The sequence below is a fragment of the Hyperolius riggenbachi genome, chromosome 12 (genome assembly GCF_040937935.1).
Source record: "Hyperolius riggenbachi isolate aHypRig1 chromosome 12, aHypRig1.pri, whole genome shotgun sequence".
In the NCBI taxonomy this organism is placed as follows: Eukaryota; Metazoa; Chordata; class Amphibia; order Anura; family Hyperoliidae; genus Hyperolius; species Hyperolius riggenbachi.
Window position 1 is genome coordinate 200,508,505 of NC_090657.1, and position 17,886 is coordinate 200,526,390.

The following is a 17,886-nucleotide window of genomic DNA, read 5'->3' on the forward strand; positions in this document are numbered from 1 at the left end:
ATTATTTCCGACCGAAGCCTCCCACCTGGATTCTGCTAAATTTATGCAATTCCTGCTAGATTTGATACAGCAGATAAAGGGTGTATACCATTGCACCTGATTGGCTGATAAGCTGCCTGCTGATCAGATAAAGGCAGGAATGTGCTAGCTGGGAATGTGCATTTGTTTTTGTGTTTTGCAGTCAGCATTCAGTTTAGAGGCAATTCCCCTGGAGGTGAGAGTTCCAGGGCTCACCTGTACCTCCCTCTGGGTATCACATGGTGGTTTAGGGAGTCCAGGACCCCGATTGTCATGTGAACCAGTGTTTATTGCATTCCTAAAGGAGTGAAACCAAACGACCTTATGAAAAACAAGGTGCACCTGTAACAGTTGCATAGAAATTATAGAGGACACAGCTTTTTATCAGTATTGTTCTATAGAAGGACAAAATAAACCACCAGCTCATTTTATTCCAAATAGTTTATTCGGTACACATTGTGAAATGACATTGACATGAAGTATGTACACAGTCCGGTCCTACCCAAACACCAGTTTAATAAAAAGACAACTTAACTTACTGTCTTCTATTATAAACAGTGAGCAAATACCCCTACAGCGTGCTTGTAAGTTACACAGCGGCTCTGATATGTGGGGAGACTGGTCTGAGGTAAATGCCCCTATAGCGTGCTTGTAAGTTACATAGCGGCTCTGATATGTGGGGAGACTGGTCTGAGGTAAATGCCCCTATAGCGTGCTTGTAAGTTACATAGCGGCTCTGATATGTGGGGAGACTGGTCTGAGGTAAATGCCCCTATAGCGTGCTTGTAAGTTACACAGCGGCTCTAATATGTGGGGAGACTGGTCTGAGGTAAATGCCCCTATAGCGTGCTTGTAAGTTACACAGCGGCTCTAATATGTGGGGAGACTGGTCTGAGGTAAATGCCCCTATAGCGTGCTTGTAAGTTACATAGCGGCTCTGATATGTGGGGAGACTGGTCTGAGGTAAATGCCCCTATAGCGTGCTTGTAAGTTACACAGCGGCTCTGATATGTGGGGAGACTGGTCTGAGGTAAATGCCCCTATAGCGTGCTTGTAAGTTACATAGCGGCTCTAATATGTGGGGAGACTGGTCTGAGGTAAATGCCCCTATAGCGTGCTTGTAAGTTACACAGCGGCTCTGATATGTGGGGAGACTGGTCCTAGCTATGGTTAGCAGGGGTGGCCTGTATACAGCAGTTACTGGCCTCTGCAGTGTATTATGGCCTTACCAGGGAGAGGGGTCACCTCATCCCGTCTAGGATGGACAATGGACTCACCAGCACCCATAATGCTAATAGATGAGGAAGCTGGATAGGCAGGGCATGCTAGGATTTGTAGTCCCTTAACCACCTGAGCGGTCTGGACGAGCTGAGCTCGTCCAACACCGCCGGAGGTCGCCGCTCAGGCCCTGCTGGGCCGATTTTAATCAAATAAAAAGCAGCACACGCAGCCGGCACTTTGCCAGCCGCGTGTGCTGCCTGATCGCCGCCGCTCTGCGGCGATTCGCCGCGAGCAGCGGCGAAAGAGGGCCCCCCTAGCCGCCTGAGCCCTGCGCAGCCGGAACAAAAAGTTCCGGCCAGCGCTAAGGGCTGGATCGGAGGCGGCTGACGTCAGGACGTCGGCTGACGTCGATGACGTCACTCCGCTCGTCGCTATGGCGACGATATAAGCAAAACAAGGAAGGCCGCTCATTGCGGCCTTCCTTGTTTATTCTGGGCGCCGGAGGCGATCGGAAGATCGCCTCCGGAGCGCCCTCTAGTGGGCTTTCATGCAGCCAACTTTCAGTTGGCTGCATGAAATAGTTTTTTTTTTATTTGAAAAAAACCCTCCCGCAGCCACCCTGGCGATTTAATCAGAACGCCAGGGTGGTTAAGGTGCGTACACACGCACGACAGCAGCCAACGATGGGTCCGTCAGCACCTCCCGCTGGGCGGGTCTTCAGCAGACTGTAGAGCGTGTGTACGCACTGTCGGCGGACTGATAAGGCTGTTCCTGAACGATCCGCCTGGCGGATCTGCCTGGCGGATCGTTCAGGAACAGCCTTATCAGTCGGCCGACAGTGCGTACACACGCTCTACAGTCTGCTGAAGACCCGCCCAGCGGGAGGTGCTGACGGACCCATCGTTGGCTGCTGTCGTGCGTGTGTACGCACCTTTAGTGGCATCCCGATTTAGGCCATAACCATATAATTAGCATTGAATTATATCCATTATATGAATGGTGTTATCAGGAGAAATGTGCACATCAGAGCGAGATGGAGTGACAATGACGGATATAAGGGGGTAATCACAGCCGATTCTCATATACAGCTATCAGGCAATATCCTTTGTTGCAGCCGCTATAAAAAGAAAGACCCAGTCTTATTAAAGAGAAGAAAACTTGATGTTCCATATACAGTATAACTGCTGCTTCACAAGCTATTAGGAATCATTATTATAAGAGTAACATTTACATTTGGCTCCAAACCTCACATCTCTTCACCTTGTAACCATGGTGATACTATTCATTCTGCAGACAGATTCCCCCCACATTGTTGTCTCCCTCCTTCTTTAATAGGCTCAGAGTTTTCCTGATGTCTGAGCAGAACTAAGTCTTGCAGGCAATCCCCTCTTACAAGGCTGAGGGGAGGCATTCTTTTTTTACAGGACAACTGAAGTGAGAGGGATATGGAGGCTGCCATATTTATTTCTTATGCAAATTGACTGGCTGTCATGTCAATCCTCTGCCTTTATTACTTTTAGCCATTGTCCCTGAATAGGCAAATGCAGATCAGGTGTTTGCCTTTTGTTTGACTGCAATTGCCACATGCATGTTTCAGGTGTGTGGTTCAAATTGAATTCAAACATCTAGTCTACATGCTTGTTCAGGTGTTACGGCTAATAAACATTATGCCTGGTACAGACCATGCAATTTCCTGTCAGACGGGTCGAATCTATAATTTCAACAGGTCTGATCTGATTTCCGATCGATTTTCCGATAACTTCTATACAAAATCTATCAGAAAACGACTGGAAATCAGATCAGACCTGTCTGAAGTAATCAATTCGACGTGTCTATCTGACGGGAAATTGCATGGTATGTACCAGGCATTAGAGGAAGAGGATCAGCACCACAGCCAGGCAATTGTTTAAAATTATATACGGCAGCCTCCATGTTCCTCATACATCAAGAACACAATGATTAGCCATGTGCTGACAGGAGCAGGACCCTCCCACAAGGCTCTCCATTTCAGCCACTGCACTTGATTAGCCAATCAGAACTGAGGCGGGAAAGATTATCTGTAAAACCCTTCCAATGTGTTTTCCTACTTCCGTTTACAAAGCTGCCGTTTCATTGTAAAATCCATGCATATGGGGTATGTGAGATGTCAGGAACATCTGATGATGGATGTCATAAGGTCACTTTTGCCTTTTTATTGCTAATTCGTAAAGGTGTTAGTGGTGGTGTGGGGGGCATGTCTGGGCATTTTAAGGCCATCCTACTGGTGGGCGGAAAAGCAAAACCACATTCCTCAACACCAAAGGCTGCTGGGATTCCTGAATATGGCCGCTTTACAGCCACCAGAGGATTCGGTGAGGTGTCTGCTGTGTGCATTGTGAGGGGAGACTAGGAGGACAAGCCTAAAGCATAAGGCCACAAGCTAGTGCCAATCTGAAACCTTCCAGTAATTCCAGAATGCATACCCTGTATGAGTAACACTATTACTGATTATCATTATGAGGCATAGCTGTAGGTTGCATGGACAAGACATCAGGATCTGGTATCACTGAGGCTGATCAAACTGACGATGTACTTCTCATGAGTTTTACTAACTACAAGCAATGCTTCCATTTACCTGCATTCCCTGGACAGTTGTACAGAGAAAGCAAAAGCTTTTCTTGTTTCTTATTCGATTGATTGAATTTCTTTTTTTTTTTTATATTAAAAATGATTGGGAATAGGGCATTTTTCTGATCAATCTTTATAAAGATTGAATGGTGTAGGACAGATTGTCAAATTCTTGATTAAAGGACCCAAGCAATTTATTCAGAGTTTTCAATCATTTATTTTCATAATTGGTTAAAAATGTAACATGTGTAACACAAAGTTACAATCAAATCAGATGAATGGATTGTAGTTCTGGAATTGACAAGAAATATAAACATGGTGTGGTGTGTGGCCACCTATAGATGGGGCAGCACAGAGTACAGATATTTCTGTTCCAGTGTTATTCCAGCCTAATCTTATCTGCTGTCCCCCTCTCTTTCCTGGATCATTGCTCAGCTCTGGGAGAGAGCGCCCTCTACAGCATATATTAATCTAGGCATAGGTGGGCAAATTAGTTAATTAAATTAGTTTAAAAAAATTAAAAAAAAAATTAGTAAAACAACAACTTTGGCCTTTTATAAAAAGGACCCAAATGTTTTCTCAAAATAAAAGAATAAACTTGGCATATCCAAAACCAGAGAATGTTGAGAGAAGAGCTCCGCCAGATGTCCTAACGTCTCCAATGTACACTGTGTAATGTAACGGACATTACTTAAAGGAATCATCAGGCAAAAGTAACAAAATGAGCTTTCCTTACGAGGGGCTTCCTCCTGCCCCTGGCAGCCGACATGTCCCTCGCCACAGCTCCGGTGTCGCTGGTTCCCCTCCGCTGCAGATGCCAGCCTCGCCAGGTCGGCATCCACTGAGCTTGCGCGAGCACCGCTGTCAATCTTGCACACGTTGTCTGGAGTATTCTGCGCAGACACAGAACTACTGCACCTGTGCAGAACGCTCCAGACAACATGAGCATTATTGCCATCGGTGCTCGTGCAGGCTCAGTGTCGAGGTCGGCATCCGCAACAGAAGGGACCGCGGGAGCTGCGGCGAGGGACCTGTCGGCTGCCAGGGGCTGGAGGAAGCCCGGGAAGGTAAAGATAATTTTGCTACTTTTGCCTGATTCCTTTAAGTACACCAGTGTTTCAAGACCACTAAGGGCCTCTTCCTCAAGGCCCGACAATAAGACAGATCACAGTGGTGAGCGGTGTGCACAGTTACAACTGCTCCAGCTCCTTTATGTGCACCGCCATCATATTCACTCATTACAATGCTTACTTGTCAGACTGATGCTGATGGGGGTATTAACCACATGTGCCTGATCATCTTGGCTACACATAAGGCGTGCAGAGCAAACCCTCTTCCCCGGACAGAAGCACCATCAAGCAATGGAAACCGCATAGAGATGTCACCACAACAATCAAAGAAGAGTTCCATGACTCAAAATATAGCACAGACACATACTGCTATTATGCAAAAATAGTCAATATTTATTGAAAGACGTTCATAAAATATAAAAACAGAGACTGTCACCAAAACAGCAAACAGGCTTATATCATGAATCAGGGAATCAAAAATGGATACTGCCGTATCTGTAATAACCTGTCCTAAAGTGAGTTGCACAGCCAGTATTATGCCTCTCCTGAGTGTCAGTCTCCAATCAATCACAGTAGTTTGTGGGAGCGGCAATAAAGACAAATAATAGTGAGCTGCTTACTACTAAGGAACGTAAAAGAACCTCCGTGCTGTGGTGCCAGGCCCGACCTGACACAGCACAGGCCCGACCTGACACAGCACAGGCCTCGCACCACAGCACGGGCCTGGCCTGACACAGCACAGGCCTCGCACCACAGCACAGGCCTGACCTGGCACAGCACAGGCCTCGCACCACAGCACGGGCCTGGCACCACAGCACAGGCCTGACCTGACACAGCACAGGCCCGACCTGACACAGCACAGGCCCGACCTGACACAGCACAGGCCCGACCTGACACAGCACAGGCCTCGCACCACAGCACAGGCCTGACCTGGCACAGCACGGGCCTGGCACCACAGCACAGACCTGACACAGCACAGGCCCGACCTGACACAGCACAGGCCTCGCACCACAGCACGGGCCTGGCCTGACACAGCACAGGCCTCGCACCACAGCACAGGCCTGACCTGGCACAGCACAGGCCTCGCACCACAGCACGGGCCTGGCACCACAGCACAGGCCTGACCTGACACAGCACAGGCCCGACCTGACACAGCACAGGCCCGACCTGACACAGCACAGGCCCGACCTGACACAGCACAGGCCTCGCACCACAGCACAGGCCTGACCTGGCACAGCACGGGCCTGGCACCACAGCACAGACCTGACACAGCACAGGCCCGACCTGACACAGCACAGGCCTCGCACCACAGCATGGGCCTGGCCTGACACAGCACAGGCCTCGCACCACAGCACAGGCCTGACCTGGCACAGCACGGGCCTGGCACCACAGCACAGACCTGACACAGCACGGGCCTCGTACCACAGCACGGGCCTGGCACCACTGTCTTTATTGCAGCTCCCACAAACTACTGTGATTGATTGGAGAGCTGTTTTGGTGACAGTCTCTGTTTTTATATTCTATGGATGTCTTTCAATAAATATTGACTATTTTTGCATACTAGTAGTAAGTGTCTGTGCTATATTTTGAGTTACGGAACTCTTTTTTGATTGTTGGGTTTAGTGCATTTCCATGTCCATGGATTGTTTTATATAGCTCTATTGTTTTGTATATTAGAGATGTCACCATGACAATCCATCTGCAGAGCAAACCTTCAACCCGGACAGAGGCACCATTAAGCAATGGAAACCGCACAGGGATGTCACCACCAGAGCTGGAATTTTGTCTGTAAGGAGGCTGAAAACATTTCTCACATTATTATCGTTACGCTGCTCTTTCTATATTGCAAAGTGAAGTTTTTCTTAAAAGATTAAGTCATTAAAGTAACCTTAAAGTCCCCTGTAAGCACATTATATACCAGCTGCAGGAAACATTCTCATATTAGGTTTGGGACAATGTGGAAATGTGTTACAGCTGCTTTGGGTTTTTATTGCTACCTGTGTCCCCATTCGTGAGAATTTCCTGCACTTCCTGTACTGAAAGGAAGTGAGTAAATCTCTCCAGCAGGGACACAGATGGCAAAAAAAAAGGATCCATTTTTGGAACACTTTCAGGGTCAGATTTACTAAGGGGTGGAGATCAGTGGAAAATATGTCATCCACCAATCCTGGTATACATTATTTACCCAGCATCTGCTACAATGTGGCAAAAGCTTGCAGCCTCTCCCGGGTCATATGAAAACAAAGCGGGGGTTGCTGGAAGGTTTGTATCATTAAGCTGGAAGGTTTGTTTTATTAAGTAAATTAAGGCAGTTTATGATTTATTATAAAATTCTTGATGTGGATGCGGCACACTCACTCACTAACCTTTCAGCAGTCATCGCTATACTCAGATATGACCCAGACAAGGGTTGCAAAATCCTGAAAAAACTGTATAAAATTTTAAATAAATCCAGTCTAGGTTTTTTTGATCAGTTATAGAGTATTTTCAGACCTTAAAAATCAGCCTCTGGTATAATGCAAGGAGAACTTTCAAAGGGCCTCTGTTTACACCATCTGCTATTTTAATGGGGACAAGTAGCTTTTCCCAGACAGAACCCTGGCACGACTGAGCTGGATACTACATTATTATGCAAGATGGCTGCTTTTACTACTAGCTTCTGTGACGGCGGGAAAATTGATTTGCACAAAGATGACATTTTTTGGGGTTAAAGGCAGGTAGGATAACTCTACAAAAGTTGGGACTCAAGTTTTAAATGTATTTTATGCCAAAATGTAATGTAATGTACAGTATTACATTCTGCTTTAAAGAGTAACTCCAGTGAAAATAATGTAATAAAAAAGTGCTTCATTTTTACAATAATTATTACTAATGATTTAGTCAGTGTTTGCCCATTGTAAAAGCTTTCTTCTTCCCGATTTACATTCTGACATTTATCACATGGTGACATTTTTACTGCTGGCAAGTGATGTCACTGAAAGTAGCTGCTGCTTGCTTTGTTGGCAGTTGGAAACAGCTGTAAACCGCTATTTCCCACAATGCAACAAGGTTCACAGACAGGTAACTGCCAGGACCATGGTCCTCACAGTTTCCTGTGGGAGGGGTTTCACCACAAAATCAGCCATACAGAGCCCACCTGATGATCCGTTTGAGAAAAGGTAAAAATTTCTCATGTGAAAGGGGGTATCAGCTACTGATTGGGATGAAGTGCAATTCTTGGTTACGGTTTCTCTTTAAGTCTAGACAACAGTGTGTTTGTTGTCACCTGGTATAAGAAAACAAGGGAACATATGGTTCTAAATGAGCCATGAACAGAAAAGGGCTTTCTGTTCAACTTTAAGACACGCCTAGATGTGGGAAAGCACTGTGCACAACACTTTCCCACAAAACAGGAAAAACACCAAAAGATAAACAATTTTTTGTATTGATGAAAGAAGCCTGAAGAAGAGATCAGGCAGAACTTTACTGAGGGCTCTGGACTTTAGAAACTCTGCCCAGAAACCACATTGACCACACCCTGAAAAAAGGTTTCAACCCGCAAAACGTTTTGTGGTTCCTTATTGCCTCCTGCAAGCTTCCACAGCCTGTGTACATTCATAATACTGATACTGGCGCAGATTATCACAATACAAAACATCCCATCTATTTACAACATGTCAACTTCCTACTCTCCTACCACTACAAGCAAAAGCCACGGGTGGCATCGGAAAAAAGGGATTTAAATATAAACATGAGGTTAAAGTTATTTTCATAAACTATGAACATCAGTATAATTTATAGAGACTTGGTCCTACATTATTCATAAAAAGATCTTTAATCCTTGGTTAGAGCAGAGGATTCTGGGTAAAGGGTGTCCGTATTCCATTCCATTAAGTACATGGCAGGAGGAGCTGGAATAAAACGATGAATCTGAAGCATCTTTAGTTATAAAAGTAGATTTCCACTTATAAAACAAGGTTAAAATTTGAAATAAAAGCAAAAGTAAGAAGTTTAAGCACGGAATCTTTGAGCATAAAAGTGGACCGTTGAGGTTGGTGGAGAAAGGCCACTCCACTCTGAATCAGAATAAAGACTTGTAATAAATACCCATCTGAAAGAGTGAATGTTTTTGTTGCCGATGGAGAAAGTGCGAGAATGTCACAGGAGACGGTACAAGTGGCTGTACAATCAGCTGACCTCAGCAACCAATCACAATCTGCCTTAGCCTGACCGCTCAGTTTTACCCGCAGGCCTCCAGTGTGTGGCACAACTGCACTGCTCCTAGTTCATCCATGGAACAGGCACAGGGCAAACAGAACCCCAGAAATGTGCGCAGTCTTTGTGCTTTATCCATCTGCAGAAAGTAACAGCCGGAACAGGACCCTCCAGTCTGAAGCCACCACTCCACTTTGGGGGTCTCATCATGGACAGATGGCTCCTATGTGGTCACAGGTCTCCATCTACTGGTGGGACACACAATCTGAAGATCCTGTGGGAACAGAGCATGAGAGGTGTGAGGAACAGGCTTGTATTCTACTCAGTCCTGGAACAAAAAGCCAGTCTTTAATGTGGACCTTAACATAAAGGGGCACTACAGCAAAAAACTGTAAAATATGTGCAAATATATACAAAGAAGAAGTACATTTTTTCGAGTAAAATGAGCCGTAAATGACTTTTCTCCTATAATGCTGTCACTTACAGTAGGCAGTAGAAAGCTGACAGAAGTGACAGGTTTTGGACTAGTACATCTCTTCATAGGGGATTCTCAGCAAGGCTTTTATTCTTTATAAAGATATTCCCTAAAAAGGATTTAAACAATGATGCTGGCCAGCCTCCCTGCTCCCTACACAGTTTTTTGGCAGTTGGACAGAGCAACTAACATTCACTAAGTGCTTTTGAAAATAAATATATCCCTGAGAATGCCCTATGAAGAGATGGACTAGTTCAAAACCTGTCACTTCTGTCAGATTTCTACTACCTACTGTAAGTGACAGCAACATAGGAGAAAAGCAATTTATGGCTCATTTTACTCTGGAAAAAATGTACTTCTTATTTGTATATGTTTGCACATATTTTAAATTTTACAGTTTTTCACTGCAGTGCCCCTTTAACTCAGAATTTACTCTCTGATCTAAAAGCAATAGCATAACAAACTTTAACCACTTAAGGACCGCAGTCTTTTCACCCCTTAAAGAAAACCTGAACTGAACATTAAAATGCAAAATAAACATACACAAGTCATATTTACCTCCTGTGTAGTCTACTCCTCAATCTATTTTTCCTGTCCTGCATCCTGTTTGTCCACTGTGATCAAGGGAATTCTCTGTCCTCCATTTTGAAAATGGCTATTACCCTCTAACAGCTTCCTGGTCAGCACACTGTTAAACTGTAACATCGCCCACTTGAGCCATAGGGAAACATGGACACATCAGTTCTCCTCTCAGCTGTAACTGACAGCAACTGATATATAACTGACAGCAACTGATATATTTCAGTTCTGACAAAATGTTGTCAGAACTGGAAGGGATCACTGTAAGAAGAAAATGGTGAGCTTCTGAGAGGAACTGATGGCAAGGTGACTATGTAATGTTCATTTGAAGGTACCTCATGTGTTTATTTTAAATAATTTTACTCAGTACAGGTTCTCTTTAAGGACCAGAGCCTTTTTTCCATTCAGACCACTGCAGCTTAAATGGTTTATTGCCCAGTCATACAAGCTACCATCTAAATGAATTTTACCACCTTTTCTTGTCACTAATACAGCTTTCTTTTGGTGCTATTTGATTGCTGCTGCGATTTTTACTTTTTATTCTATTCATCAAAAAAGACATGAATTTTGGCAAAAAAATGATTTTTTTAACTTTCTGTGCTGACATTTTTCAAATAAAGTAAAATTTCTGTATACATGCAGCGCGAAAAATGTGGACAAACATGTTTTTGATAAAAAAAAAACCTATTCAGTGTATATTTATTGGTTTGGGTAAAAGTTATAGCGTTTACAAACTATGGTGCAAAAATTGAATTTTCCCATTTTGAAGCATCTCTCTCATTTCTGAGCACCTGTCAGGTTTCATGAGGTGCTAGAATTCCAGGATAGTATAAATACCCCCCAAATGACCCCATTTTGGAAAGAAGACACCCCAAAGTATTCACTAAGAGGCATGGTGAGTTCATAGAAGATTTTATCTTTTTTCACAAGTTAGTGGAAAATGACACTTTGTGACAAAAAAAATAAATAAAAAAAAGTTTCCATTTCTGCTAACTGGTGACAAAAAAAAAATGAAATCTGCCACGGACTCACCATGCCCCTCTCTGAATACCTTGAAGTGTCTAGTTTCCAAAATGGGGTCATTTGTGGGGTGTGTTTACTGTCCTGGCATTTTGAGGGGTGCTAAATTGTAAGCACCCCTGTAAAGCCTAAAGGTGCTCATAGGACTTTGGGCCCCTTAGCGCACCTAGGCTGCAAAAGAAATGTCACACATGTGGTATCGCCTTACTCAGGAGAAATAGTATAATGTGTTTTGGGGTGTATTTTTACACATACCCATGATGGGTGGGAGAAATATCTCTGTAAATGAGATTTCTTTTGATTTTTTTTACACACAATTGTCCATTTACAGAGATATTTCTCCCACCCAGCATGGGTATGTGTAAAAATACACCCCAAAACACATTATACTACTTCTCCTGAGTACGGCGATACCACATGTGTGACACTTTTTTGCAGCCTAGGTGCGCTATGGGGCCCAACGTCCTATTCACAGGTCATTTTGAGGCATTTGGTTTCTAGACTACTCCTCATGGTTTAGGGCCCCTAAAATGCCAGGGCAGTATAGAAACCCCACAAGTGACCCCATTTTAGAAAGAAGACACCCCAAGGTATTCCGTTAGGTGTATGGTGAGTTCATAGAAGATTTTATTTTTTGTCACAAGTTAGTGGAAAATGACACTTTGTGAAAAAAAACAATACAAATCAATTTCCGCTAACTTTTGACAAAAAATAAAATCTTCTATGAACTCGTCATACACCTAACGGAAAACCTTGGGGTGTCTTCTTTCTAAAATGGGGTTACTTGTGGGGTTCCTATACTGCCCTGGCATTTTAGGGGCCCAAAACCACGAGGAGTAGTCTGGAAACCAAATGCCTCAAAATGACTGTTCAGGGGTATAAGCATCTGCAAATTTTGATGACAGGTGGTCTATGAGGGGCCGAATTTTGTGGAACCGGTCATAAGCAGGGTGGCTTCTTAGATGACAGGTTGTATTGGCACTGAAGTGCAGGAATGTTCTCAAATCGTGACCTGGACATGGCAATTAAGTCGTACCAGCAGTGATCAGAAAAAAAATTTCTGTCACTGCGGTGGGGCGGGTGAGGGTTTGGCCGGGTGATCAGAAGCCCGCAGGGGGCATATTAGGGCCTGATCTGATGGGTAGCAGTGACAGGTGGTGACAGGGGGTGACGGGGTGGTTGATAGGTGATCAGTAGGTGATTACAGAGGAGAATATATGCAAGCAATGCACTGGCGAGTTGATCAGAGGGGGTCTGGGGGGCTAATTTAGGGTGTGGGCGGGTAATTGGGTGCCCACAAGGGGCAGATTAGTGTCTGATCTGATGGGTAGCAGTGACAGGTGGTGACGGGGTGATTGATGGGTGATCAGTGGATGATTAGAGGGGAGAACAGATGTAAACAATGCACTTTCAGAGGTGATCTGAGGGTGGGTCTGCACGCAATCTGAGGGTGTGGGTGGGTGATCAGGTGCCCACAAAAGGCAGGTTAGGGTCTGATCTGATGGGTGGCAGTGACAGGTGGTGACAGGGGGTTATTGATGGGTGATTGACAGGTGATCAGTGGGTGATTATAGGGAAGAATAGATGTATACAGTACACAGGGGGGAGGGTCTAGGGAGGATCTGAGGGTGTGTGGGGGGGGGGGGTGTTCAGGAGCCCCCAGGGGGCAGTTTAGGACCTAATCTAAAAAATAGCGTTAAGATAGTGACAGGGAGTGATTAATGGGTGATTAGGGGGGTGATTGGGTGCAAACAGGTGTCTGAGGGGTGGGCAGGGGGGGTCTGATGGGTGCAGTGGGCGATCAGGGGGCAGAATCAGTGTGCTTGGGTACTTACTAGGAGGGCTGCAACCTGCCCTGGTGGTCCCTCAATCACTGGGACCACCAGGGCAGGAGGCAGCCTGTATAATACGCTTTGTATACATTACAAAGCGTATTATCCGCTTTACATGCGGCAGATCGGGGGTTAACAACCCGCCGCCGCTGCTAATTGGCTGGCGGGTTGACGTCGCGGGTGGGCACATCCAGCGTGCGATCCCCGGCCAGCTAGTCCGCAACGAGCCGCCGCCGATCGGCGTATTGCGGTCGTTGCGGGCTCCACTTTGCTGCCGCAAAATCACAATCCAGTAAAATATATATATATATATATATATAGATCTATAGATCTATATATATATATATATATAAGTACAGAGGGGCTGCAGCACACAACAGGAAAACAGTGACAGGGGCTCTTGGTTACGCTTTAACGCGCTTAAGCTCACCAACTGCGCCAAAGTGTCCCCAATCTGGTGAGTCCTACTCTAACCAGGCAAAAATGCTAGTTTTAATCAGCGTTCTAGTGGGAACCATACCAAAAGCCCAAGGGTCAACTAAATGGCAGAAATGAAATTAAAAACACCTCACCTTCTACTAGCTACTAACTGAACTATGAGCACCGCTATAGATCTATATATAGGTGGTTGGGAGGGGATCAAGGGATACATGGGGGGGGAGAGCTGGAAAAAAGTTTATTTTTTTTAGACTAAAATCGCACAGCCTGTCACGGCTGCAGGCTGTGCGTCTCTCCCTGTCACACAAGATCCACAGTGACAGGGAGAGGGAGGCGGAACGGCAACTATGTTGCCTTTCGGAGGGTGATCGCTGTGATTGGCTCACAGCGATCACACGGCAGGGAGCCAATCAGTGACGGCTCCTGCCGATACCCGGAAGCCTTAGCTGTCATAAGACAGCTAAGTGCAGCCGGTTCGGTGCGCGCGATCGCGGCGGGGAGCGGCGGCGCCGGTAATAGAGATCTACGCCCTGCCAGCCAGGAGCCCATCAAAACAGGGCGTAGATCTCTATCACTGCGGTCCGGAAATGGTTAAAGGACAACTTTAGTTAGAAGTATATGGAGGCTGTCATATTTAATTCTTTTTAAGCAATACCAGTCCCCTGGCAGTCCTGTTCCTCTGCCTCTAATACTTTAAGTCGCAGACCCTGAACAAGCATGCAGCAGATCAGGTGTTTCTGACATTACTATCAGACCTGACAAGATAAGCTGCATGCTTGTTTCTGGTGTGATTCAGACACTACTGCAATCATAAAGACCAACTGGGCTGCCAGGCATCTGGTATTGTTTATAAGGAAATAAATATGGCAGCCTCCATATACCTCTCACTACAGTCGTCCTTTAAGGGAGTAAGAAGGGAAAAAAGCCCCAAAACAACAGATACTCACCTAAGGAGGGAGGAAGCTCTGGCTCCTACATGGAGCCTCCCCGATCTCCTTATGGCCCCTATGTTACCCCGCAAGCTCCCGTTACCAATCTGACACATGGGTCTTAGACGGCTCTGTTCCGTGTTGGGCTGACTTTAGGTTGAGCTTCCGAAGACGGGCCGCTCCATATTGCGCATGCGCGAGCGCCCTCTCTCACCCACTCGTGCATGCGCAATACAGAGCTGCCGGTCTCTGGGAGTCCGAGTGCTTCCGAAGGCCGGGAGATTCAAAGGGAGGAGCCAGTGGGGGAACAAAGACACGGTGGGGAGAATGGGAAGGCTCTATAGGACCCAGAGCGTTCCCCCTCCTTACGTATGTTTTTTTTTTTAAACGCTTCAGACTTGCTTTAGAGAAATACATGTCTTTGTTACAGCTGATACAAATCCTGCACTAAATCTGCAGTGTGTCTACTTCCTGCTTTCATGGAAGCAGACATAGGGTTAACGTCCTGTGTTTACAAATTAGCTGCTCTTTCGAGTCAGCCAGCTGACAGATCAAATTACAGTTGTGATTAGTTACAGATGAGGGGGAATTAGACAGGCTAAACTCTCTAAATATATCACATATTGATGAGGAAAGTCTGTTGTTTTATTCTAAAGCATACGTGGGAAAATGGTGGCAATCAGCTTCCAAACACTTTCTGTGCAAGGAGTGGTAGAAAAGCCAGTGGTGGTGGTATTCCCATTCATATCCATTACTATAACTTTGTCTCAGTATAAAAAAAAGACTGCACACCCTCTAAATATGAACTCCCACACAAAAAGCCTTTACCCCAACTTTCAGCTAGCTATCTAGTACTTTCTGCTTTCACAGCCTCACCAAAGTGTGCAGAAGAATATCTGTAAACGTTGGTTAGTGATGGCTGTGAGAAGCTCGGAATGCAACAGATCTGAAGATATGATATCCACACCCTAGAATATGATTCACAGGTCACAATGACTCACCGCGGGGGAGACTGCAGCGGGTGCTCCCGGACTTTTAAGTTCTTTGCAGAGATTTCTACACGAGGACCCTAAGAAGACAAAACACAGATTTACTCCATGGTGAGCATAGGTCTGCTTCCAGGCTCAACACACAGGAGACAGAGAGAAGCTATTGGGAAGATCTGCCCACAAAGCTTGAACTAACCTGTGAATGCACAGCCAATCCGGATTGGCCAATTTTACTTTTTAACTTTCATTCTTCATTGATTAAAAACACCATATGGCTATACAGTTTGACAAAGGATAGTCATCCCAAACAGCGATTGTTACTGCTTTTATTGTTTCAATAAAGAGCTTTTTTACTACTATTATTTAGGTGGTGCCAACCCATTTTGCTACTGTGCTACAATACGCCGGCCCAGATTTAACTAACAGGAGCCTATAGGCACAGATGTCCTGGCACCTTAGACCTCGCCCTCCATGAACCTACAAACCCCCAAACGCCACAAGCGTACTGAGTGTCCCAGTTGTTACTTCTTCCTTAGTATTAGGTAGCCAGAAGTACCCTCGGTATTAAGTAGCTAGAGGTGCCCCCAAGCATTAGGTAGCTATAGGAATCTCAGTATTAAAGGAAACCTAAAGCCAACTATAGAAAAAGGAGTTTCACTTACTTGGGGCTTCTACCAGCCCCCGGCAGCCGTCCTATGCCCACGCCGGTCCTCAACAACCCTCTGTTCCCCCAAAGCGGCTTAGTTTTGGAGTCGGCGGGCCACTGTGCTTGCGTGACCCTGGCCACTCATGTCCCTGTTCGCGTTCCCATCCGTAATAGCGTCTTTCTTTAGTTGGCTTTAGGTACACTTTACGTAGCTAGAGGTGCCCCTGACTGAAGGGAGATCTCATCAGTGGAATGCAGAGAGCAGGCTGAGTAACCTCTCATTTACATTCTGCATAAGGGTCTGCATAGGGAAGGAGGGCGCTCAGGGAGGCGACTGAGCCACCTTTCCATCATGAGACGCCTGTAGGCACATGCCTACAGTGCCTTATGTTTAATCCGGCCCTAACAATACCCAAGTGTACAGTGCATATGTAAGCATATGATGCATGGGTGTAGGTACAGTGTATGGGTAAATGTGCAGACCATGTTCATACAATGTGTGTACAGTGTATGGGTAAATGTGCAGACCATGTTCATACAATGTGTGTACAGTGTATGGGTAAATGTGCAGACCATGTTCATACAATGTGTGTACAGTGCATGGGTTTTTATTCTCTGAGATAAAACAAAAAACAAAAACACAAAACTTATGACAGGTGATCTCATTATTCAAACGAAAATGAACTTTATGAAGGAGTCACACTCACTTGTTTCCTCATGATGTCCATGGCCTGCATGATGCATTTGGGGAGGAGGCCATGACTGCGGGCCAAGATGGCGGCTTGCTCCAAGGATATGCTTAGCGTGCTCCTGTAACAGCACACATTGACAGTGCATTAATGTCATCCTGCAAGTCTACAACATGATAACACCAAAGGCTGCCTTCCGATACATCTGACCGGCAGCTCAGTCCTAATAGCATCCACCAGCGCACAGAACTCTGCCTGCAAGTCGCACTATTCCAAGATGAACATTTCTGGTTCAATGGGATGGGAATCTACCTAACAAAAAGTAGCTTAAAGCGCACAGAACTGACATGTTACATGATGAGATAAACATGGGTATATATAGTACCAATCCTGGTAAGAATGTGTGTGAAGACTGCCCTTTGGTGACAGTCCGGGACCAAGTACCATGTGAACATGTTGAGAGGGATGCATTCTGTTGCTATGAAGGAGGGATGACGGTGCATCTCAAGACTTCCAATGGGAATTTTAAAACACGGCACAGCTGTAGGTTTTCCTGGGGAAGATGGTTTATCCCTGGAGGGGGGGGGGGGAGCCAGAGGAGAGGCACACTATAGCTAGGTAATGATGCTCACCCCATACTTCACTGGCACACTCCATTACAATTCTCTCTTATGGGGAGGTTCATTTTATATATTTTTGGTTCCAACTGTGGAGTTGCACTTAACCTCTTGAAGACCGCAGTGCTAAACCCCCCTAGTGACTAGGCCATTTTTAGTAAAATTGGCCACTGCAGCTTTAAAGCCAAGCTGCAGGGCCGCACAACACAGCACACAAGTGACCCCCCCCCCCTTTTCTCCCCACCAACAGAACTCTCTGTTGGTGGGGTCTGATCACTCCCCCCATGTTTATTTATTTTTTTTACAAATATTTTTGTTCTTTTTAATAAAAAAAACTGTTGCTTTAAATTGTATCCCTCCCTCCCCCCAGCCGGCCAATCATGGCGATCGGCTGTCATAGGCTTCTGCCTATGAGAGCCGATCGCTCTCTTGTCCCCCAGAGGGACAGCCGTGTGACACGGCTGTCCCCAGTACAGCTCTGCTGCTGATCACAGCGATGTACATGTAAATACACGGCAATGTAACAGTCTCAGCTCCGCCCACCAAGCAGGAGATGCGCACG

At 45.7% G+C, this 17,886-nt stretch overlaps 1 protein-coding gene across 2 annotated transcripts in view; it reads right to left on the reverse strand.

Annotated features, from left to right (window-relative positions):
- Positions 1-8,711: 8,711 nt before the first annotated feature.
- PREX1 (phosphatidylinositol-3,4,5-trisphosphate dependent Rac exchange factor 1) overlaps positions 8,712-17,886 on the reverse strand; it is a 369,932-nt gene continuing 360,757 nt past the window's right edge. For both annotated transcript variants that reach the window (XM_068263360.1, XM_068263361.1), the window contains 3 exons: positions 16,726-16,828; positions 15,385-15,452; positions 8,712-9,384 (listed from right to left, as the gene is read on the reverse strand). In XM_068263360.1, the coding sequence (XP_068119461.1) occupies positions 9,342-9,384; positions 15,385-15,452; positions 16,726-16,828 (214 nt within the window). In that variant the 3' untranslated portion in view covers positions 8,712-9,341. The remainder of the gene's footprint in view (positions 9,385-15,384; positions 15,453-16,725; positions 16,829-17,886) is intronic.